The following is a 25671-nucleotide window of genomic DNA, read 5'->3' on the forward strand; positions in this document are numbered from 1 at the left end:
ACGGCTACTTAAACATGCTATATTTTGGGGATTTTCAACAAAAAAAAAATTGTAATATTAAGGAGTGAAGGTTTCATTTGCATTATTGAGAGTCATGTGGTTTGAGATTTCAACCTTTATACAAGAACATTTCATTCCCGAGGCAAGAAAAATATGGAGACTAGTTGTCAGACTATTAATAGTGCTGATTACTATGTAACTCAGTTATAGATTACTCAGTAATAGATTACCATGGTAAGAGTACTAGAAAATATCTTTTTAAGATAAAAGAAAACACTAAAAAATGTCACTTCTGGCTTCTTTGCCAAGTATTCTCATGGTTGAACTAGAAAACTTCCTTTTTTAGCCTGTACTCAGTAACACAATAGGGTGCAATTACCTTAACATGGTATAATGTCATCAGCTGAGCTATCAGCCGCTGAGCTCACCCTGCTTGCTAAGTGAAAGATGTTGACCTGAATCATCTTCACTGAAAGTTAACTTTCATCTGGGATGGGAAATGGTGGGCAGTGCTCATCATCAGTTACAACAACTGAAGGAACAGGTCAGAACTCACTAAGCCCATCATACTGCTGAGTCTAGTACCTGTAAGCTGTCAAACAGACTTAAACGGGCAGATTGTGGATAGCTGGCTATTGAAAGAGCTCTAAAATTGGTAAATCTGTAACTTATTCTTTGAGCTTAATGAGATGCTGACTTCAGGTTGTAGATTTCTTGTAAAGATCTTGAATCATTGCAAGCACACTGTTAGGCTAGGATAATAATCTTTGTGGTGATAGCTGATGTTTAAAAGTGGAGAACTAGGTCTGATATGATAGTGAATTGGGAACCAGACATCAGTCCTTTTTCTGTCACTCATTTGCTTTGTTGACTTGGACAATTCTGCTTGAACATCTCTGCTTCATTCTCCTTATTCAGAAAATAAGATTGATAGTTCCTGAAAAGTGTGTTGCCATGCGTAGTTGCGATGCATTTTTTGTAAAGCACTTGGAAGATGAAAAGGAGTGTTCAAGAAAAAGTCTGTGGCCTTGCTTCTCTTGTTCCTCCTTAATATGCTGTCATGCACCTAATGAGAAAACTCCTGACTCAGCAGAAGGTGTGCCCTCACTTCTCAAGCTTCATGACTTCTGTTCATGCAGAATCATACCAGCGTAACTGTACAATAACAGTTACATTGTTAATTGCTTAGCTGGCAGGGGAGGAGGAGGGAATGGACTCCAGCTTACACCAACAGTTTACTGCTAAAACCTATCTTATGCTAGTGTATCCATGTGTGCAACTGCACTCAGCTTGGGGTCCTGTTGGTAACTTCCAGAGTAGGTGCTCAGCAAGCATAATTGCTTCTGTAAGTAGCTTAAGTTATGTATCACTTTGTTCCACGAATGTGAAGCTCATGTGAATACTGTATTACCTGTGGCAATGCAGACAGTCCTTCATTAATAATACAAGAACACTCTGAGTTTTCTGGTCCTGACACGAGAAGGAGCAGTGCAAGTCCACTGCCAAATTACTGCAGGAATAAAGATGCTTATTTAGGTGTTGCAAAAGACTTGCAGAAACTCAATATAGCAGAGAGTATCAAAAGTGCTGGACAAAGGAGAGAACTGGCAACTGTCACACCAGCTGAAGAACAGAATAAGTGTGAATCTGGGGCTGCTCTTCTGTCCTGTTGTGGTTGCGCAGAGCCGTATGCCAGGATGGGCATGTCACAGCAGGGGACATTGGGCACATCACAGCACCGTTCTGGAAGGAGCCGTGAAAGTGCAGGCTGACAATGAGCTTGTGGAGTTGGGGTCACAAAATTCAGATGCTGCGGAGAGCTGATGGCTCCTTGAAACTCAACTTATCCAACCTCAGATGAATCCAGAAATGGTATCGCCCTGGGAGAAAGAATGGAGCTCAGGTAGGTGTACTGTTTTATCATTACATTTTTTCCTCCTTATTCATGGGCCCTGAATCCACCTTTCTTCTCTTACTATTCCTCCCCGCTTCTCAAAACACTGCCAGACTCACAAAGACAGAAAACAGGAACTGCCTTTTGAAGTAGCTGGTTTGTTTCAACAGCATGCACTGGCAGTCAGAGGCGGAAAGAAGAGAGAAAACACTGTGAGCAACCCAGAAATGTTCCCAGATGCATGCTTTTGGCAGGGCAGGCAATAGCATTTTAGCAACATAAATCACTGTGCTTTTAACAGAAAAAAATGCACTGAAATCAATAGTCATGCATTTAATTGAAATACATAAAGAAATTAAAATAGTCCTCCTCATCAGCAATCCAAGCTGATCATTCTGACTACAGGATTTTTATGAATAAGCACATAAACTTGTAATGTAAACGTAAGAAGTAGTGCCTTGGGTTTCCTGTGAGTGAATCCAGGCCCAGAACAAGTGATGTTCATGCTGGATTTTGGATTTGGGGACAGAAAAAGGTAAAGAAGGTTTGTTGCTGGCACAGAGATTTGGCTTTGAAATAGTTTGTGGAACTAATCTGTGGCAAACATATTTTCTGCTTCTGGAGTTTCAGAATGAGCTCACTAAAAATACCATTTTTGTCTTCTTGCGTCATTTTGACATTGTTGTCAGGAAAGTATTGTTTAAGATGTGACCATACATATTTTTAGGAAGGTCTACCCTGTTTTTCTTGCCACAGTAGGCCACCTTCACATTACGCTATGCTCTAATTTCTGGTAGTACCACTGCCATGGACTGGCTGACAAGATACAGGCATAAGCATTTCTTTTCTCTTTGTCTTCACACTTTCAGTAGTGAGCTATCAGACAGAGTCCTCTCTGAATTTAACAAGGATGGTGTTATTTATTATCCTGTTGCTGTAAATCCTCCCAAAGTTAAGCAGCAAACTTCCCACCTTCTTACATACACCATGAAGTCAGTCTGTGAAAGGAAGCCTATGTGTTGGCTGGGAGCTGCTGAACAGAAGCAAGAGGGATAATTGCAGTGAGTTTTCTCAGTTTCCTGTCCACTGATCATTAAAATCTAATACTGTTTGTCTGTCCTGTTATTTGTCAGAGGCTTCAGATGGGGAATTTGGAGAGGCACCTTCTTCACACCTGTGGAAAACTTCACATGAGAGGAAGAAAGGATAATGTATTCTCCAAAGTTTTCAAGAGCACCAAACCAAGATTTCTGTGAAACAATGCAGTGTTGGGGGGGATGCCTGCTTGAAGGAAGGCAGAACTGGAGAGGGACGCAGGAATGTGGATGAAGACCTTAAGCATCTCTAGAGAGGGCAAATGTAGATTCAACAAAGCTTTATGAGACAAAACGTCCTGAGATGTATACTCCAACAGGTCAGCTGTGCAGCCCACTGTCCTCATGGAGCTTTCCCTGTACATGTATCTGCTGGCCAAGTGACCAGGGTAACATGCCACAATTTCCCTTCTGCACAGCCCCGGTGGAAAATCAGAATAGTGATGAGTATTTGTATTCTGACCTCAGAATTGGGTAGAAACAACATGAAATTTCCCCTGTTTTTCTAGCCTGATTATCTTTAGGAACAAGACATGGGAAATCAGGGCACGTCTCTTTTTGTCTGCTGGTTTGCATACCTCTAGAGAGTTCTCTCTCTTCCCCCTCTTACTTTTGGACTAGTCTTGGCCAGTTTCAAGAAAAACTTAATAGATTAATGGGAATCTCAAAGCCTGTAAAGTTTTTACAACATTTGGGAAGAGAGGTGACCCAGCAGGTGATAGAATCCAGACAGGAGAGAGGCCTTTTGGAGATCCAAACCAGGAAGATGGCTTTAACTGAAGTTCATGCCTGGTTTTATGCAAAAGTCAATCAGTCACAAGAAATGAAGCTATAAGAAACCATGATCTGTTCTTTGTGGTGCTCACAGACCAACTTCTTAAGTGACTGTAAATGTTTTGAGAAGTGTTTTTTATCACTGCTCAATAAAGTTGTTGCATGTAATGTGTGTATTATTTGTCTCATACAACAAACATAACACCCAAATTTGTTACTCTCTCATCAGGGAACCAAAATGGGCTAACCGTTAATTTAAAATGGTTACGTAGACCCAGTACTGCTTGTTTCACGAAGTTGTACAAAATGAACATAAATGAACCACCTGATATGTAGCATCTTGTTAAAAGAGTCCTCTTCTTTGACCTCTCATAGCTCTGTGATGGCTGGTAATTGATCTTATGCCTGATTGTTCAAAACCCTTAGGTACTTTTTTCTCCTGCCAAAGCCAACTTTCATTTATTCCGTTTGCTGCATTGTGTCACAAGTTAGTGTATAAAATATGACCTGTAGTATTTCGTACAGTGTATTCTGCTGAGTATGACAGCAGAAATGTGTCTCCTGCTAACATCCGTCCTCGCCATGGGACATTTCAGGACAAGAGGCAGCGGGCACAAACCGACACACAGGAGGTTCCCTCTGAACATCAGGAAACACTTTTACTGCGAAGGTGACCGAGCACTGTCACAGGTTACCCAGAGAGGTTGTGTATCCTTTGAGATACTCACAAGCCATCTGGACATGGTCCTGCTCTAGGTGGCCCTGCTTGAGCAGGGGGGCTGGACCAGAGGACCCCCAGAGATCAACCTCAACCATTCTGTGATTCTGTAGTTTCCGCCATCCTTTGGGCCTACCTGCCAGATGGAAACACTTACTGCGAAGGTGACCGAGCACTGTCACAGGTTACCCAGAGAGGTTGTGTATCCTTTGAGATACTCACAAGCCATCTGGACATGGTCCTGCTCTAGGTGGCCCTGCTTGAGCAGGGGGGCTGGACCAGAGGACCCCCAGAGATCAACCTCAACCATTCTGTGATTCTGTAGTTTCCGCCATCCTTTGGGCCTACCTGCCAGATATATGTTGATGTTATCCTGTTCTTCCTTGGTGGTTAAACCTTTGTTGCTAGTACATGGCTTCATAAGTCAGGGAATAAAAGGGTGGGGCCTCTCCTGATACTGAGCATCTCAGTACAGTGCTGCCAGTAATAATGTGCAAAGCTGGGAAAAAAGCCCGTGCCTGCAGTTTTTATTAGAGGCCTGAATTCCTCATGGTGAAAGCCTCACATGCATTCATTGATCATTTGTAATGCCTGTGAAATGCCTCTGAAGAGTGACTTAAAAATACAGCCACTTACAAATATGGCTATTTAAAAGTTGCTTGCTGCTTGTGTATTCAAAAACAAGGTGGGAGGTAGGAGAGAAGGAAGTGTTTGTCCCCTTCAATCATGCTTCCACAGTTTTGGTATCCTGTGTGGGATGGACTTCCTCTGTTTTTTACCTATTATCCAGATTCAACATTGTGTGCAAAAAGGCACACCTAATGGCTTTTCATATCTGGAAGGCCACCTCTTCCTCTCCACGTTTTCCAGTAGGAATCGGGGTGGTTCACCAACAAAGAATGATCTGAGACTCCAAGCTTCCAGATTTCCTCTTGTACTTGTTTTCCCACTGCTACGACAGTCCTCTTTTTGGTTTCTGCTCTGATGGCTGGAATAGGTTCAGTGCCAAACTTTAGGAACGTGGCTGGCTGCATACGAAAACCTTGCAACCATCACTGACAGTGGCCAACTTGCAATTGATCCTGTTCTGCTGCTTGGTGCTTCTTTCGTAGGCCTAGTCAGGGAATGTCTGCATCACCTGATGATTTTCCTGAACTATCTGTCTTAACCGTAGCTCCTCAGTTTTCTTATGTTCCCTGCTTCACAGCTGGTGCTTTGTGTGATGGTGGTTGAGTGGCTGAAGTCCTGCAAACCTAGAAGTATGACATTCTGCTTCTGAAACAAATTCTGCAATCTCTTTTTTCTGATAGGGAAATGGTAGACTGAAGCCTCATGCAAAAAGAAATGAGCTTATTACAGGATGTACCTAAGAGGAACTGCTGAAATTTTAAGAAGTAATGTGAAAGTAAAAGATTATGAAATGGGACAGAGGGAATTCTGGGAAGTTCCCTTAATTCCCTTAGAGGAAAGCAAGTATGTCTTCACAGGAAAAAATGGCTGGACACAAATCATTGTGGATAGCGTTGAAGACTGGCTCAGCAGAGTACTTGTTTTGCTGGTACACCACTTCCTTGGGCAGCCGCGCTGCCCCAGCGGAGGTTTTTCCAACTGGGCACGCAGTCAAGCGTCATTGCAATGTCCGCAGCTGTGTGCCAGCTCAGATGCTACCAGTGTATTTGTTAACACTGATGTGGCCTAAGAGTATCCATACAGGGTAGTACTATAATTACAGCAGTATGACTGTAGAACTCTGTTCGTGGCATGTTGCGTAGTGTAGGCAAGCCTTTGTAAAACCCCAGTCTTGCCAGTGTTACCATGTGAAGCCTTCATTTGTGAAGTCCCATTGACTTCCCCAAGTGCAGAGCTAATTGCATGAGAAGGATCTAAGGGGTTTAATCCTTCTCCTGATACTTCAATGAAAATTAATTTCTTATATATTATGTATGAGTAATATATTTCTGTTTGTACATTAATATTAATGTTGCATATTTTTGAGCACAAGTTCTATTCTGTAGGATTAAATTATTTTTGTAAGTAATAGCCCAGAATTCAGCAGGAATAAAGGTTGAGTTGAACGTGGACAGTGAAGGGCAGGGGGAGAGTCCTGAGTCACTTCAGAAAGTGAAATTAATCAGCATTAATTTTTCATAGTGTGGGAGAAGAGTGGTTCTAGTGTTTAAGTCAAACAAAATAAGGTATATAAAAAGCCCCCAATTTTGCCTTTCTGTTAAAATCCAGAGAGCATTTACAAAATTTGTGATGGAGAAAATAGACAAAAGAGTATTCTCTTGTGCGTACTTGCAAACTATTAATTTTATTGGGCTACATCTGTTGCTGATTGTTGGTGAAGAAAGTAGTGGCTTTATTGAATGACAGTCTGTCTCAGTGTGCCTTTTTCAAAACAAAGGAAAAAAAGCAACTTTAAAAAGAAAAAAGTCTATCGGCTTACTCAGAATATCAGCTTTTTGCATCTCAGACCTGCCAAGTCACGTTCTACTGCCCATGCTTTGATGCCACATCATCTGCAAGTTTATCAGCATAGTCTTGATCATAGTTTCTCCTTAATGTCCATAGCCACACAGCCACTCTGATACTGAGATGCTGAATGTTAAGATGCCTCTTGATGGGTTAGCAGCTCTCTGGCTTCAGAGGGTCTCAGGTTGGCAGCCACCTTTGATTTTAAGTGCATGTAAGGAGACAGAAAGAGGTGGGGATGCTGACAGAGAATTCGGTTGCTGATACAGTCAGCCCCGGATTCCTGAGCACTGCTCAGCACATACACTTGCAGTGCTCAGAGGCTCAACCCAGGATCAGGCCCTAGGATAGAAAGACAGAAATAAGCATATTTGTTTTTCAGATCCCAAATCAAATTCACAGTACTTAAAGCTGTTTGTACTCATAAACTATGTAAACCTGACACGAAGAAATTGAGAGAAAACAAATATACAGCCATGCGCTGCCAGGTTTTAGAGTCACTTTTCTGACAGGTACCTCACTTCAGTACTGAGTTTCAAAGACCTAGAGAGATTTAAAGTATTAGAGAGCTCGAAGGGAAGAGATGCAATTTTTAAATGTTGCAAGATGCGGTTCTTTCTGTGTGGGGATGTGAGACATTGCAACCTAATGCACTTCATCAGCCAGGGGAAGGAAAGGTTTGTAACTAAGAGACATTGAAGACAGACGTGATTAAATGCAGAATGTAAAGGTGAAAGACAGAACAGCAGACCAAGACTTCAAGCAGAGTAGAGAAGGAAGGACTGCGAGAATGAACATTTGTCTTTCTGCCTCAATGCATTTTGTGTTTTAAAGCAGTAAGTAACCATAATGAAAGAAATTAGAAAAAGTAATGTTTTACTCCATTTTTCATTTTGCTTACCTTATGGGATTGATTGTATTCTGTCTCTAGGCATGTGCACTTAGGCGCCATTAAACTTAAGACCCTGCTAAACAAAAGCAGAAGAACGGAAAAATCCTCATAAAATCATTATGAACATGTTTTTAAAAGCAATCAGGAAATACTAATTAAAGGGTGTTGTGTGAGCAATGAGAAGAGTTAGCAATTAGTCAGTTCAAAAAAAATGCAAGTTGATAGTGCCCCATAAGCAAGATAAATAGCTAACTACGCAGTGAAACTGGCTAACATATGCTTAGTTTTTTTAGAGCTTAAGGTTGACAAAATAAGCATCCAGAAAGATAGAAAAAAAATCCTCAGTTAAGGTACTGTCAAAAATAATCTGAGCTGTGATGAAAAACGGCTAAATGGACAAATAAGCTGGGACCATGGTTGCTCTTGTGCCTCATGCAGGGCCAAGCACGCTGCAAACGCTTAATAAAATAATGATGTAAAAAATCAGCTGGCAGCATTAGGAGTAGAGCACTGGCAAGTTGCTGCAGTTAGTGTGCAAGTCTTAACTTGGTTTTGCATATGATTTCTTGGAAGCTATTCACTTTCTCTTGTTGGGTTACCTTTCTGTTGTTTTAACAGGTTGAATTAGCTCCACCCTGGATTTAATGTGAGGGACTCTGTGATTGAATGCTTGGTCTGGGAGAGGGGAATTAGAGGATATAGGAGGTGTGGCATTGCTCTCTTTTGGCAGCAGCAGGTTGTCTCAGCTGTGTCATTGATCCATGCCCTTGGCCTGTGCTGAAACTGAGTGGAAAAAGCCTTGAAAGTCCCCTTTACTGGTGTGACATGGGTAAACAGTGTGCCTAGGTGTAAACAGGAGGTTATTGTTAGGTCAACAGGTACACGTCAAAGCCATTTTTGGTAGTGCATGCAAGAGAGGTCTGAAAGGAATATGGAATAAACTAGGGATGCCTGCAAGCCTGTATGCAAAAGAGGGAATGTAGACACAGTGCATTAGAAGCTATAAAGCATATTTTTGGTTACTTCTCATATAGGAAACAAGTATTCAGTTAAAAGGGGGATAGAGGAGATCTAGAAATGGTATATGTAATCACAGAAACCAATACTGTTGAAAAAGTGCTTTGTCGCGGAGCTTGTGGCATATCCTCCCCCTGGAGAAGAATGAAGTATGGATTAGGTGTAATATAATGGAATATAGTATACGAAAAGTGACTTACAAGCACAGAAAAATATCTATCCCAAAATTCTCAGAAAAAGGAGCTGAAGATAAAAGGAAACATTAAGCAGATAAATTTACAGTCTTTTAAGAAGAGGTATCAACAGCCTGGGAAAAGGCTACTAAACAGACATTTAACAGGGGATGTAAGGATTATGCATGAAATTACTGGTTTGTGAGCTTGATTTAAACAGTGAGGAACATAAGAGAAAGGCTTATCAAAGACATGATAGAAGAACACCTAGAAAGTTTGGATTTAATGAAGGATAGAGGGCAAAGATTCACAAAGGGAGGATCATGCTTAAAATTTTCAATAAAGAGTATTTTGAGAGAGTAGCCACAAGTGCTGACAGAGAAGCCTATAAATATGATTTACCACGATTTTAGCAAAGCTTTTGAAACGGTATAGCACAAAAGACTAATCTGTTGGGTGAATAAGTATGGCATAGGGAGAGATACTTTGTTTGATTAAAAAAGAAAAGAAACACTAACTTGGGTATGGAGAGCATAGGAGTCTTGTGAATTGAAGCAGGTTAGGTTGGAGGGGTGTGAATAATGGAAAGCCTTAAGAATCATTATTTGCACCAATTTTCTTGAATTTATGCAGCATATCAGTAGTCTGGAAGAAAGAATAAGTAGTAAGGTGATGAAATTCCCTGATAGTACAAAACTGGGGAAATGTCAGAACAAAATAGGCAGGTGATAAAATTCTGAATGACTTTGACAAGGAGGTGGAGCATGGGCAGATAAGTAGCATATGCAGTTCATTTTCAAGTAATATAATGAGGCTAGGGAATAGAAAAAGAAGAATGTATGGATACCTCAGACAGTCACAGGGCACAGAAGGCTACATAGAAGGATCGTCTGCATACGTCTGAAGCACTTCTGAATAGAACTGTAAATCCTCTAGTAGAGTGTTTATTTGTTGTTTTACTTTGTTTATAAAAGCAATAAAGTTCTGGACACAGAACTGAAGTACCAATTGAAAGACCATATTCTGGGGCCGTTTATAAAAGGAGCAAAGCCCCATTTGACATGACATGGACACCTTGGGTACCTTTATAGAAAGGAAATTCTGAAAACTGCGAAGTGGCAAGTGAGGATCAGGACAATTATTAAAGGTCTAGGTGACATTAATTATTCAAAAGGTTAGAGAGACACATGCATATGCTCTGCATGGATTGAAGGCCCAATCCAAAGCTCATTAACTGTAGACACAGAGAAGCTTTGCATGCCGGAAGACTTTAAATTCGTTCTGAAAACAGGAATGCAAACGAACAGGAATGCAAGAGGCAGCCAGATTGCGCAGTGCTCTTGTGAGACACCTAGTCCAAGCAGTTACTTTTCTATGGCAATTTTTAATGGCCCCAGGAATGACTTGGGCCTCAGATTTACACTCAGCATGTAGGAAACAAATTGGCACTTAGGTTCTTGACAGGAGGGGGTTTAGTGAAGGATTGTGGGCTTGTTTATTGAAGAGTTTTTATGAAAAGATGAGGCCACAATAATATAAGAAATAAAAGGAAAAAGTTAAACCATTTTCTTAATCCCATCTGATAACGTATGTGTCGCTCTCCTCTGGAACTAATCTTTGGAAGTTTTGCAACAAGGTACAGTTTAGAGTGCAGTGTGGCTTCTCCAGATACCATACTGGTCCTGCCTGAGTCCATATGGAAATGCACTGGTAAGGGTCTTCTGCGGCCCACCTTTGCTGATACGAAATTACTCTGTAACAAGAAATGTGCGTCGGCTTGTTTTTGTGTTTGGAGGGGAGAATGAGAATGTTGTCATGTTTCTGTCTCTTGCAGGAGGCTGACAGGTGTCCTCTGGCAAAGGCAGTGGTGGCAGGCTAGGGTGTAAGTGCCCCCAGCTGTCCACCCTTCATCACTGTGCGGAGGTGATATGCCCTGGGCTGTGAGCTGGAGCAGCAAGGCCTGGGTGCCCGCGAGGTCCTGCTGAGTCCTCCGTAGGCACAGGTGACTCGGGCAGAGGGGCAGGGAGCTCAGCCAGGGTTCCTCGCTGCAAACAGCTGCAGCAAGGCAAGGCAAGGCAAGGATGGCTGTCACAGCCCCGTGCTTCTTTCTCTGGGGAGCCATCTTGTATCGCAAAGGGCTGGAGACACGAGAGAGAGATTCAAATGCCTCGAGTCGCAACCCAATTTTTCTTCTGTGCTGTGCTACACAACTGCTGCAAGGCTTCTTCCCCGGCTACCCAGGCAAGGGACATGGAGCTGCAAAACCCCAGGGCTCATTTCTGTCTTATTCCCCCGAGTTGCCCCTTTGTGGGAACACGGAGTGAGGAGGGGCTGGGTCTCCCCCCGAATCTCACCCCAGTAGGGGACTGGGACCAGCCATGAAGCACATCAGGACCCAGGAGCTCCTGTGAGCAGTTACGAGTCCCGTGGTTTTGACAAAGCTTGTGAGACTAAGATGTAACTTGCAGTGAAAAAGGACTTCCTTAGAATGCGGAACATATGGAAATAAGTATGTGGGTTTTGTTCAACGTGGTGTGAAAATGACTGGGTTTGATCATTTGAAAATCTAAGAGTAAATGGAATTTACTGAGTTTGCTTTTAAAATAAAAACCATGCACAAGTTTAGACACTTTGAGATGAGTGTGTGTTGAGCTAATAAAAGTTGATGTCAACATTTTAGAATATGTTTGGAAACAAAAAAGAACTAGTGTTTGATCAAGCAGCAGTCACAAAAACATTCTTCCCTTCATGATAAAAAGAAAACGTCTGTGTGTGATTCTGCAAATATGTCAGATCATTTTGAAGAGGCTAGTAAGTGCTAGTAAATTATTATTTTTTTGTTGTTGTCAAATGAGTGTATTTTTTGGCATTAGACTTCAAAAAAACCCCAACCTTTGTATGTGTTGTCATTATGTACATCAGTCATAATTTTGCCAACAATTCTTGACATGCATTCTGCATTACTGTGCTAACAAGAGAAAAGACCAGCCATTAAGTTTATGTTTCTTTGTTTTTGAACAAAGTCACATATCAGGAATAATGCTAGGGGTATGCTAATAAACAATATATAGTGCCAGTCATCAGGGAGTAAGAAATATTTTCTAACTAGTTCTAAAGGGAAACAATGTTTTAAAAAAAGGGAGACTGATTGTTATTTATGCAATATTGTTGTTCTATATGTCAGCATCAAAAAGCATCTTGTAAAGAGCTTAGCATAATAAATCTTTGATCGTGACTGTCATTATTTAGAGGTCTTTGATAGAGCTAGATGTAGTGCAGGAAGGTTAAATTTACCAACATATAATAGGAAATCCTTAGACTGAATCTGAATTTCTAGCAATGTTACTAGTATTGTCACAACAATGAAAAAGAGAAAAAGTGTTCTATCTTTTAAAACAGCAGGCTTTACAAATCGTAACTGTAAAACTAAGTCAAAGCAGATTTGTTTTCTGGGTGCCCATTGATTTTGTTTGTCTACATAAGGATTTAACTTGGTTACATTTCAGAAAACTGAAGATTTAAATGAAAAACAGCAAAAAAGGCTTATGATTGTTTCCACTGAGAAGCAACGCAATACATTTTGTTATTGTCATCAAGAAAATTAAAATGGCCTCTGTGTACGAGGAGCAATGGGACATTTGTAAAGATGAGCCCACAGGAGCACTTAATTTCAGAGTTGACTTTGATTAGTCACTAATCTTTCAGTTAACTTGGTAAGACAAAATGACATATGTTGAAAAAGTCTTTATATTCCTGCCTACAGACTTGAAGTAGAAAGATACTTAATGGATGGGCACTTTATCTGCCTGGGACAGGGCATCTAAATTTAGATGCTGATAACAAATCCAGCAAGTCTTTAATAATGTTCAGAGTCAGGAAAAAAACCCTTTTTTTAAAATGTAATCAATAATACCAGCTGCATAACACTCTTCAGAAGTTAAATATATACAAGACAGGCTGGATTTTCGATGCACATTATCCAGTGAACCCTACTTCTTCACCAACAGATATATACGAAATCTGCATTTTATTACATCTGTGCCAGCTTTTTGTAACTTTACATTCTTTAAAAAATACATGTTTTTCCTTTTTTTTTTTTCATTTTGCTGATGTAGGCAAGTCTGTGGCTGTACAGAAAGATACGTGTCTCCTCAGTTACTGCCTTGATGTGGCAGTTCAGGGCTTACCTTGCCTTCATTGCATCTTCAAAACAACAATTGAGCTCTCCAGGACTGTTACCTTAGGACTTGAGTCCTTGGTACTACAATTATGCAGTTGAATAATTTTATGAATCTGCCTTGTCTCATTAGATGCTTGGATAACTACAGATTTTGTGTCTTATGATGAAAAACCAAAATTTTACTTTTGAATATACTCTTAGTTTCCACTTCTAAAGCAATGCTTTCTAATGTCAAATCTCTGGCCAATTCAGGTCAAGAAAAATAGTAAGAGAAAAGAAAATCACATTCTTAGGATGTTGAAATGTCTTGGACAAGTGATATACCTTGTAGAAAAGTGAAATAGCAGATCTCTTCTGAAAGACACCAAGACACAAATGAAGAACTTTTCCCACGCACCAAAGAGACCAGAGTAACGCATTTCCTTGTTTATAATGAAATTTGATCTGTATACACCATGATTTTTAAGTAAGTCAGGCCCAGTCTAACGTGGCCAGAAGGATTGCTCTCCGGCTGGTTTCTAGCCAGCCTTCCCAGTTTTGGTACAGGCTTGCCAATAGATAATGAAGCAACTGCCTGGATACAGTAACCATTTGTCCAGGCTAGCAGGGATTTTTCCCTCCTTGAAAGATGGCAACCTGATGGGCCATTTAAAATCTACGGTGCAGAGGAGATTCTGCATCCCAGTTGAGAATGAGGGAGAAGCAGATTTCTGATTTCTGTGTTCTATTCCTGGCTTCTCCCCAGTTCTGTAGTGGGCCTCATCCATTGGTATAAAATGAAGGATTCGCGTTGATTTCAGTGTTGTTTGGATCGCCTCCCACATATTCTCATTGCATTTTGCCTTCCATGAATATAAAGCTGGTGTTTCAGCAATACTGGACTGTCCCTGGAGTTAGGAAGCTGAAAAAACCCCAAGCTCTACAGAGTTTCAGGAAACTCAGATAAAAGGTACTGCAGAACTGCAGAGTGTTATTTTTTAATATTAGTAATTAAGCCTTAATGAAAACACTGCTGGAGAGCTTTAAATGACCACTTTGAACTCAGTATTTTGAGTTATAATGAAATGGTTCCAATTGTATGTTTCAGTAAATTTTATCTACCCTTGTTTCTTTAGAAGAAGACCTACCAGTGCATCAAATGTCAGATGGTTTTCTACAATGAATGGGATATCCAAGTTCATGTTGCAAACCACATGATTGGTAAGTGAAGCACTAAAACTTCTGAAAGACAGATAGCCATTTCTCTTACTCGTGATCATCATTGCCTCTAAAATTAAACAGAGTTAAGGAGAAATTAATTGTGCATCCATCAATGATTAACCTAGGCATGATTGATTTTTTTATTCATATTATTAGACTTGATAAAGCATTAGCATATTTTATTTTCTGCAAGGGCTAGTTTAGACTTCTGCAGAGAATTATATATCCACTGCCAGTCAAAACACAGGTGATTAGCAAATTAAACTTCTAATCATTTTTGCATTATTGAAAACAAACTAACAGGAATGGTTAATGAACTGGATGTTAGCTTTCCATAGAGTTTTAGACAGGTTTTAATTTCAGAAGTTATTATGGTAATGACACTACTGTGTACTTCTCAAGCACCTTGGTACCAAAATCAAAACTGGCGAGTTTTTGTCATTAGGAAACATAAATAATTCAAATGGCCATAAAATAGTATTGTTTGTTGTGTTTGAGCAGTCTGGAAAAAAATCCTGAGCGTATCTGTATACAATTAAATACTATCATTTATTTGAAAAAATAAGGAATTGTGGTATTCAGTAATGGAATCTGCTCTTTAAGGTACAAGCATTTAAAAAAGTCTTTCAGGATTCCTGAATCCAAGCCTGGCTTGATGTTTACAAGGCTGTTACAGTTGTAAATTGGCATAAAACAAAAGCTGCTTTTTCTTTGATATTCATATTTTCCTATTATTTGCTTATTCCCCTAGGATTACCCATAATGTTTTCAATTTGGTAACCACTCAGTAATAGCACTAAGAGTTCTATCAGCCAATTAAATTTATCAAGCACATCATTTGCCCGCTAATAAGATAACATTGCCAGGGTTGTCTCGTTTTGTTTTTAGCCTCTTTTCCAAATTTCACATTTCAAGACAGAGATGGATACCACTGATTTTATACTCCTGCTTCCCTTACGCTGTTTTTCTTGCTATAATAATAGAAAAGCATGCAAAGCACAGACCAAACGATACGGTATAGAAGCCAGTAATTACATATCCAACAGAAGAGAATTTGGTTGTTTTTTCATTTTATAACTTAAAAATACTTAGTTTGATGCTCTTTTTTTTTTGCTTCAAAGGTAACATGCAGATTTCTTCCATGAGCACCAGTAATTTGGCTGCACTGTAAAAGAAAGTTACCTGCCAAAACTTAATAGCCCATTTTTCTCGGTAATTTATAAATAAGTTTTAATACATTTAGAGCATGAACATTTTATATACTTTTCATAAAAATGAATAAACGCAAATGACAAGCTGGTTTTGTAAAGGAGCACAGCGATTTGCCTGTTGGATTAAGCTTTAGTTTTGATATTTTGTGTCTTTGGGGAGGAGATAATTTGAACTACTTCACAGTATTCAATCTGGGTCAGTAACACGGAATTTAAAAGTAGGTTATTACCAACAACAGAACTCACCATTTCTGCTGTTTTCTTTGAATCCAGTGTTTGACATGTTCTTAATTGTAGCATATAGTGACACTGAAACGTGACAGGGAATATGGGCACTATGGGTAAGGGACGATGCTGGAATGGCAGAGCGGGCTTGCCACCCACTTCCCAAGTGCCTCACATTTTCAGAATAGGAGCCCACTTCTTTCATGAAATGCTCAGATTTTCTTTTTTTTTCTCGTATTTTCTGGATGAGTTTTAGTAAAGGGTCAGAATGGGAGGAGAGAAAGGAGGAGAGAGTCAGTAAAGCAGGACAAATCCAGTTAGCTAGCTTCAGCCTGCAGATGTGAAAAGACTGAGATTTTCTTAAACTGAGCTATTAACTGCCGTGTTTTATTTCTAACAGCTGGTTGAGGTTGAATGAGAAAGAGAATCTTTTAAAAAATATTTAATTGTTTTGTCTGTGTTGTATCTAATCATGCATGATATTGCTTCATGACATAACCATAGTGACACAGATTTAAACGTGCTTAATATAAAATCTTCACAGTGAAATAAAGAAGGAGCTTGCAAAACATGCAGGGAGATTTGCCGGTCATGCTTGTGGTAACCTGTGTTCAGTGGAAGATTCTTATCTGCACTGCCAGACTTAACAGTGCAGCTCCTAAAGATGTAGCCTCGTTTAAGCAAATGCAAGGGGATTTTGTGTTGGGGTGGAGTGAAAGGAATATCAACGTTCCGGAGAGTTTTGAATGTGACCTCGGAATCGAAGCACAGAGAAAAATAATTTCTGATCTCCAATTCTGTTAGCCTTCTCACCACTAATTGGATTTTTCCTTAGCTATCTTTCTAATTTCACTCTCCCCCCTCCCCTTTAATTTATATCATTGTTCACAGGCCTTTTTCCAAGACCGTATTCTGTCTAGAGAGAAAGGTTCAAGGGGTGACATCAAGCTATTTAAAATTGGCCTTAGTTTATGTGCGTCTGTAGGTAGGCTTATACTATTCATATATAATACAGAACATGCACGTTAACACATTTGTGCGAATATATATAATAAATAACCCATATATATACCCACAGATATCTGCCTGCATATCAATATGTAGATTGACAAATATATTAGATGAAACACTTAAGTGAATATTGACTTGTTGACACAGCCCATTTACCAAACAAAAAAACCTGGTTTCCTAAACACCTTGGTCCCTCCCTTTTTTACATGTATCTGATACAATGTGTCTTCCTGCCCTTGCTTTCCCAGTAGGAGATTGGCAGAACAAGATCTAGTGTCTTTGCTCCTCTGGGGAAGGGAAACTGAGAAAGCTTCAGGAAGAGGGAGAGAAAAAAAAGAAGGAATTTAAATGCGAGAGAGAGGGAAAGTAATCTGGGAAGGCAGGCGTTAAAAGTCAAACAGTGTGATAATCCCGAGATCAAATGTAGGGGCAATAAATGCTTTTACAGACATCATCATGCAGTCTCAGGAACTGTTATTTCCTCTCATAGTAAAATGCTAGCATTGTCTGTGTTGCGGTTATTGATGGTTGTAGTGTCTTCTTACCTGAAGGACTCCATAATCATAATTCAGGGAAAAGAGAAAAGGGGCGGCAGCTGGGACATGGGACAAACACAAAGGTGGAAAGTCGTCTGCCAGACTTCATTCAGGAATGGGTAGGGACCACTGATAGAGATACATGCTCAGCCAGCTGAGGGAAAGAGTTGCTACTCACCATCTTTTTAGCAGTTTGGGAGCCTAGAAAAGTTGATGATGTCCCATCTAATTACTATGCTCCTTGAACGTGATCCTGGGATGTAAACTGAGTTCATGTTGCTAACATCCACAGAGAGAAGTTGCATTATGGAAGGTCACTGAGGCAAAGATATGTTTATAAAACCCCAGTGTGAAACTTAGACTTTTAAATAAGGCAACCGGAATTACTTTGTTGGCTAAAATAGCTCCACTGAGGGTAGGTATTTTTAGGTTGTGTGTATGTGTGTGTTTTTGTCTAATCAAATATAATCTCAACTAGACATTTAGCAGGGGAAGAGGGATTAGAGGCTATTTGAAAAGCCTCTTACTCTTCTTTGTTAGGTGGGTATATAGTGTTTTTACAGATTTTATTATACGTTTCAATTAATTCAACAAGAGGGATTATGCCACCTAATGGAAAATAAAATCTGCAGATGACCCAGTGAAGTGTAACCTTAAGTATGTTTGACAGCTATACAATTTACATTCATTATTACACAAGTTATATATTAAAAAGATGTCATAGGGATGGCTTTCCTCAGTAACTACATGTTCATTACTTCTAGAACTTCCCATTTTAAAACTGTTCTTCAGCCTTTAATCGAGTCTTCCCAACATCTTTGTGATGGGACAGGGCAATAAGCCTTTTCCATTGAATAGATGAGGACAAAGAGGCAAAGAAGTGCAGTTCCTTGCTTGCATTAAGTGAGTGAAAGTTCAGGAGTTCTGCCTGCCAGATCTGTCTGCACATTTCTAGACACCGTGCTTCGTCAAGCAACACCCGTGTTTGCTTAAACTACACACTGATTCAAGCTTAGGCTAGGGGATGCCAGCGGACAGAAAGCGAGGCAAACTGTAGGCTTTTTTAAATAGGCCCTCTGTTTAGGTATTATTTTGGACCTAGATGTAAGCATGTACTTTTGGTTGGATAATCATGAGGATGATTGCCAAGTGAAAACATGTTTGTCGGTGTGTGTATTGAAATCTGTTGGCAAAACAATTTCTCAGCTTTTGAGTGGGAAAGGAGGAAACGTAAATCCAGGCGCGTTTCATATGGGTTTAGAAAGTGCTGGCAAACATGGTAATTCTTCTGCAGCCTTCTTTCTTTTACTTTTCCCTCCAAGTGGAATATGTAGCATTTTTAGCAGCTTGCTTTGAGAAAATTCTATTTCTGGGTGTATGGTGTCTGTGGAGAAGAGGGAGGCTTTCTGGCATCCCTTTGTTTTGCTCACATAGTTTACAGTTGGCATTTGACCTGAGAGGGTAGGAAGAGAGTCTGCCATTGTTTGTGTTCTATTTGCTGCACTCCACTGCTCCTCCTATTATTTTCCCTGTTATTTTAAGCAGACAAGCTAAACATTGTTTTTTCTTCCACTGATCCCTTTACATCTGTAGTATCTGATGCAGTTCAGTGTAAATAGACAGTTGCCATAACATTTGCCTAGGATTTTGCACACATGCACATACAGAGTGGATCAGAACTGGGGGAGTTCGGACGTGTTTAACTCAGAAAAGGAATTACTCCACATAAAATTATGAGGCTCAACAGCAGTAGTGTAAATTTGTAAGTGCTCTGAGTAAAGTGCTGTTAGGCATGAGATAATGTAAAGAGATGACATTGCCAAGAACTATTTATGAAGAGCTTAATTTTTTTCACTCTGATAATTCTTGACCAATAATTACCAGCTTCTAATTATCTATTTTAGTTAGAAAGAAATCTCTATCACTATGGAGGTTGGCATTGCAACTAGCGCATAAATCCCCAAAGAGGTAAATGTGTTCCAAACAGCCACAAACAACTGTCTCATGAAACATAGTGAGCAAATTGCGAGCCGCTGGCTGTGCACAACAGAGCAGCACATTTACCATTGAGGACTGATCAGGCTGACAAAGAGAATGATAAAAGGGGGAAACAGCCACAATCTTTGTAGTTTGCTGCTACTTTTGTCGATGGAGAAAGCAAGCCCCAGTGTCATAGCAAGAGCCACTACCCCTCTGAAAAGTCGGGGAGCAAGGGGGAAGGGTGTGGTGGTCAGGATTCAGTACCTTTTTACAACCCTACTTTTGACAATTTCATTATAGGTCGTTTCTGATAAGTAAACAGACTTTTCCTTTTTTAACCTTTTCAGTATCATGTATAAAACACGTTTTGTAAAGTCTGTTGTGGTGAGGGGGGGGTGCTTGTTTTTGAGGGGAGGACGTTGTGTAGCATTGAGCAAGGTAGCAGGTGCGAGCAGGAGGAGGAAATGAAGGGAAAGAAAAAAAGATGCCGAGCACCGAAGTTAGGAAGCAAATGGGAAAACAGGATGAAGCAACCCTGCAGTTGACATGAAGAATTCTAGTTTACACCAGCAAATACTTCATTAAGCCCCAAGTAAACAAATCTATGCTGGAACAATTGTAGTTTAAAAAGAAGAGTATATAGAAGGTGGGATCTATGATTTTAATTTCTCTGCCAAGAAATTTTACAGCTGTGTTTTATAATAACAAGTAGTATGTAACCATTAGAAGACGTAAAGACACATTTTAGTGCAACTCACGGTTTTTGATTTTTTCAGTGACAGTGATATAAGTATATAATATGTATATATGCTTGTGTGTTGTGTGGATATGCATGTTTGCATTATGCATGTATTAACTGCATGCATAATAAACCTATAAAAATAAATCATCTTATTTGCCTCACATTTGTGCAGTGTACATTATGGTACGTGTAGACAACATCACTGATGTCGAGACAAAGGAAATACCTCAGTCGGCTTTCTGGAGCCCAAGAAAATTTCAGTCTGGTTGTAATAGCATGTGGCATTCACACATTCTGTTATTTGTCTAATGCCTAGGGTCATTAAAACCCATGATTTTCCTTTCACATACGCAGAAAGCTGTGCTGGGCAACTAATACTTGTTGCACCACGTTGACCTCAAGTAACACATCTTCAGAATGTCAGTTTAATCACTGTACAGTAAAACTGACGTTGTGAAGTCCCTCTCACCTGAGATTGGGAGAAAAAGAATCCAAAGATACACATCTACACATTAGAGGAGGAAAGAGATGGAGACTTCCTTTTGTTGGTCATCCTTCACTGATTCCTGAGTAGTAAGAAATTGAAATTGTCAATTTATAGTGAAGAGATGGATCATACCCTCTTAGCATCAGAAAATCATTTCGATGCCTGGGAATCTCCTATTTACAGGCAGATTGGGAGAAAAAGAATCCAAAGATACACATCTACACATTAGAGGAGGAAAGAGATGGAGACTTCCTTTTGTTGGTCATCCTTCACTGATTCCTGAGTAGTAAGAAATTGAAATTGTCAATTTATAGTGAAGAGATGGATCATACCCTCTTAGCATCAGAAAATCATTTCGATGCCTGGGAATCTCCTATTTACAGGCAGAGCTGGCGATGAAGAAAATCATTTTGATGCCTGGGAATCTCCTATTTACAGGCAGAGCTGGCGAGAAGTTGTCCAAAAGTTAGAGGAAACTTGGTTACCTTGTCTGCAAAATGAGGAGATGTAATTGAAATACCCAGGAAAACCAGCATTTGGTGTTAAATCTGAGAAAACGTAGGTTTATTTTGTGAGGAGCTGGGTTACAAAACAGACGAAATCTGGGCTGTTTAATACTAACAGGAAGCTACTCTCCTGTGGGCAATGCTGGCTTATTTGAAAAGCCCATAAAGGGTTTCTGCATGGACCATACAAAAGGGATACTTTCTCTTTAATAGCCATCTGTACAGGAGAGATGAGAAGTGGGCCAGGTCATCTCTCCTCAGCTGTCATGATATTAACGTAGGTAATGGAGCAAGCTCTGCGTTCTGCTGGGTGTTGTTTTTCATAGATGTTCATCGATTTACACAGATAATTCTATTTATTTCTTAGAGTTGGTCCAAGCAAACCAGGCAGAATAACAAACACCAAAGCATTTCAAATGACTTTATCTTTGTTGTTTTGTAATGTAACTTTTGTCTAAAAAATGGTGTCACACCTACTGTGCAGATGGCTGCATGATTTGTAAACCAGCCAAAACATTTAAACAAATGTGTGATCTGGGGATAGATTAAATAAAGGATAAAATGGAGTGTGGACCACAAATTCTAATAATCAGATGATTTTAAGTTGTGTGTAGTGTGGAGCGATGGTAGCAGCGATAGCAGGGAACGCTTGCCAATGACAGCAAGGTGCCTTACAGATCTCAGGATGGAGCCTGTGGCCTAGTAGGCCTCAGTTTGAGAGCTGCACATTTGCTGTACAGCTGGCAGCTCTGTATGGGGACATCAGATAAAACTTATGTAAAATGAAGTGTTATTGCTTAGTATGAAATTGTGCAGAGAGGGAATTTGCAGACAGTAACTGAAAACAGAATTCATGGTACCAGTGAAGCAGACAGTAAATATGAAGAGGCTTTAATTATCTGTGCAATTTAACAAAAAATTCAAGATGTATTCGGAAACAGCAAAGGCAGCTGTAAACATGCTAGAGTGGCACCATTCACTGGGCTTCAGGTTCTGTGTGTCACCTATTCGGGCTACAGGCACCCTGCCATCAAGATGTATTCGGAAACAGCAAAGGCAGCTGTAAACATGCTAGAGTGGCACCATTCACTGGGCACTGGGCTTCGTGTGTCACCTATTCGGGCTACAGGCACCCTGCCACCCCCCACCCCCCCCCGGGCACCGCACCTGGTTAAGTCAGGACACAGTGTGCAAACATGTATGAACCCCTTTTTTTTGGGGAGGGACACCTTGGACTCAAAAAATTCTAATAAAATAGAATGAAAATGCCTTATTATTAAATAATATTAATAGTAGTAATAATAGTAATGATAATACTACTAAAAGAAGCATTTGAAAAATGTCCACAATTCAGGCTGGAGTTCATTTTGTGAAGAAATGAAGCAAAGCACATGTAAGCTTTAGATTTTTCCTGCAGAAATGCCTGTGGTATGAATAGCACTTGATGAAGGGCACGCTACCGAAAGGTAATGCCAGGCAGTATGAAAGTTGTTCCTTTCCCTCTACCTGCTGTAAGATTCTCCTCTGAGCCGCTGCAGTGATATACCGTGCATGTTAATACTTAGGCACCACAGGCTGCATTAATGGCATGGTGTCAGCCTTCCCTTTTGTTCTTTGTTGCTGACCATTTGTATTGCAGGCTTTATCAGTAGCCTTAACACATTGCTTTGGGCTGTGTTTAGCTGCCAGCACAGAGGGTAGTCTCACCATCGCTTTTCTAAATCGTCCCTGTTCTTAGCAGAGAAGCCTCCGATTCTTCGACGGAGTATGTCCCGAGGTTTCTCCCTGCGTTGTAAGCGCAGGAAGCGAAACAAAAGAAGCCAATATGGAGAGTGGGTGTCGAACTTCAGCTGCTCATATTGTTGCATTTGGTGAGCTGACGGGGTTTCGTAGGTCACCTTTAGAATTATGCCTATGACAGCAGTAGCTACCTGCCAAGATTGCAAGGTATCTCACAGCTCTCAGGATGGAGCCTGTGGCCTGGTAGGCCGCCGTTGGAGGGGTACACATTTGCTGTACAGCTGGCAGCACTGTATGGGGCAGCAGTGTGGGCTGTTAGGGAGCTGGAAAGGAGACAAGCATGAAATTTCTTCTAACCCCAACTCTGTTTTTCTGTACTGTTGGCTGCTTCTCAGTTCCTTGACAAAAAAACCAATCAGGCACCCTTTAATCCGCCTGTGATTACCAGTGGTATAAAAAGAGAAGCATAATGAGGAAAAATGCCTCGTTTTGTTGCCTTCAAAAGCCAACAAATTGGAGTTAACTTGACAGGAAGTGGCTTAATAATTAGATTATTTATTTATTCCTGACACATATCCCCCTGTTACTAGTCTCAGGAGATCCTGTAGATGGTACGATTTTCAAGCTGCCATTACTTCGCTGTCTTCTGTGAACAAAGAAGCTACTGTCTATCAGTCAATTAAATGCACTCTTTAAGCAGAGGCTGAGAAGTCCTCAATGGATAGAGCCCTGGGACATTGTGGCTGATGATTCCTTTCTCTGTACTGTACATCACACTCTCAACTACGGTCCCCACAGAGATGGAATAAAGTCATGCATTAAAATATCACTTGTTGATTTGTTTGCTAATGAAGAGCCATTGAAATGTTTGTGTATTTCTGTGGCAAAATTGTTGATAAAAGGACTACTTGCTTGCATATCTTACTTCATCTCCAGTAAGCGCTTATTTAAGACTTACTAAAATTAAAGTCAACAAATTAAGGAAAAAATACAGAGATGGATAATATTGGTTTACTTGCAATTCACATCAATGTAAATAACACTGAGGACAGCAAGAAGAGAGAAAGGGGAATAATAGTACTTCAACCATGTCTGTTATAATTTTCTTCATTAGTAACAATAAGGATCTCTGGTGGTTTTTTTCTGGGGCGGTAGTGGGCACCCATTTCAAATAATAAAAATGCTAAAGTATCCATTTAAAAATTATCCTGGACATGTAAGGATATTATATTTAGGAAAAAAGAAAAAAAGCGAAAACTTGAGACTTTGTTTCTGTTTCTTGCATTTCTTTTTTGAATTTAAATATGCCCAGTTAACAAAAACTTACATTATTTAGAGATTAACTGAGTGCAGCTGGTTAGCCTCTCAGCTGAGAAAAGTACAACCATGTCAAGCTAGTTAGTACTGCTGGTTAAAGGTGCATGCTTAATGCAAAATCAGCAAAGTTGTCCAAAGCTGGGGCTTCTGAGCTTAACATCACCCTCCGTCACTCTCCCCCCCAACGCACCTGCCCATCCCACCAGGCTTCTTAACCGGATTTCATAATCTCTGAGTATTTGCCCTCCCACCATTCTTCTTCCACCCTCCAAAAGCCCAGATCGCCAGACTGGACTGGTGTGGACCACATTTTGGGCCAGGGTGGAGAGAGGAGGTGTTTGAAATTTTTTCTTACAGAAGTTGACATACCTGTATACCTGTCTTCACACTGAAAATCATTAATTGGCAACATCCATCTGGAGTTGATGCAGGTCTTATGCTGCTTGTCTATAGACCTATATTTCCTCTTAAGAAATATTAGACCTATATTGCTCTTAAGAAATATAGATAGTGCTATAGCAGTTCTCCAGTGAACTAGCTCTGTTCTGAATTTAGCCTCTGTATGACCATTTGCACCTGCAAATAGAGCCTATAAGTGCTATAATATATGGTTATTTTCTCAACCTTATAAAGAAAGTCACTCATACCAGGATTATTGTTTTCAATGAACTTAACAACAAGCCATAGGGAATTAATTCAAACTATAGATAGTGCTATAGCAGTTCTCCAGTGAACTAGCTCTGTTCTGAATTTAGCCTCTGTATGACCATTTGCACCTGCAAATAGAGCCTATAAGTGCTATAATATATGGTTATTTTCTCAACCTTATAAAGAAAGTCACTCATACCAGGATTATTGTTTTCAATGAACTTAACAACAAGCCATAGGGAATTAATTCAAACCAGCCTCAAACTGGAGTGTTTCTTATTCCTATCCTGTTATTCCAACTCATTTTATTAGAAAAAGCTTAGATACTCAGAGGTGTTCTATAACAGAAAATGAATTTGAAACCCATTCATTAATTGGTGATTAATACATTTCAGGATTAGTTTAAGCAAGGACCTACCTCCTGCCCAGTCAAGTATGTTCTGGTTAATATCCAATTATCTGCACCTTCGTACTTATTATGTCTTAATATTTCAGATATGATAACCAGAAACTTGAGAGTAATGCTAATGAGGAGCATAGAACAGGAATTAACCAGTGACACACTCAGTGATCCTTACTGAGGAAAGTAACTCGTTCTGTCTCTTCAGCATAGTGGTCGAGCTACCACCACGCTTTCAGCAAGCAGTACTTTTAATTCTGCCTTTAAGGGAGCTTAGAATTATATTTAGGTAACAATCCTTAATTTTGCACGCCTCATAGACCGTGTATGGTCAGAAGATACTCCTGCACACTCTTTTTTACATGTAGAGTTACTTTCTTCAAGTGGAGCCAGTGGAAAATCAATAGTAAAGTGAAACGGTAATACCTACTTAAAATACAAGTTGTTTTAT

General features: G+C 40.0%; 1 protein-coding gene and 1 long non-coding RNA gene across 2 annotated transcripts in view; both read left to right on the plus strand.

Annotated features, from left to right (window-relative positions):
• Positions 1-25671, plus strand: part of ZNF521 (zinc finger protein 521) — a 221555-nt gene that overhangs the window by 85389 nt on the left and 110495 nt on the right. The window contains exon 5 of the mRNA XM_009285634.1: positions 14333-14417. Coding sequence (XP_009283909.1) covers positions 14333-14417 — 85 coding nt within the window. The remainder of the gene's footprint in view (positions 1-14332; positions 14418-25671) is intronic.
• LOC109279661 lies at positions 364-3928 on the plus strand. The gene is made up of 2 exons (XR_002086280.1): positions 364-1903; positions 3028-3928. It is a non-coding gene; the product is annotated as an uncharacterized LOC109279661 (long non-coding RNA).

Source organism: Aptenodytes forsteri, unplaced genomic scaffold, assembly GCF_000699145.1.
Source record: "Aptenodytes forsteri isolate BGI_AS27 unplaced genomic scaffold, ASM69914v1 Scaffold23, whole genome shotgun sequence".
Classification (NCBI taxonomy): domain Eukaryota; kingdom Metazoa; phylum Chordata; class Aves; order Sphenisciformes; family Spheniscidae; genus Aptenodytes; species Aptenodytes forsteri.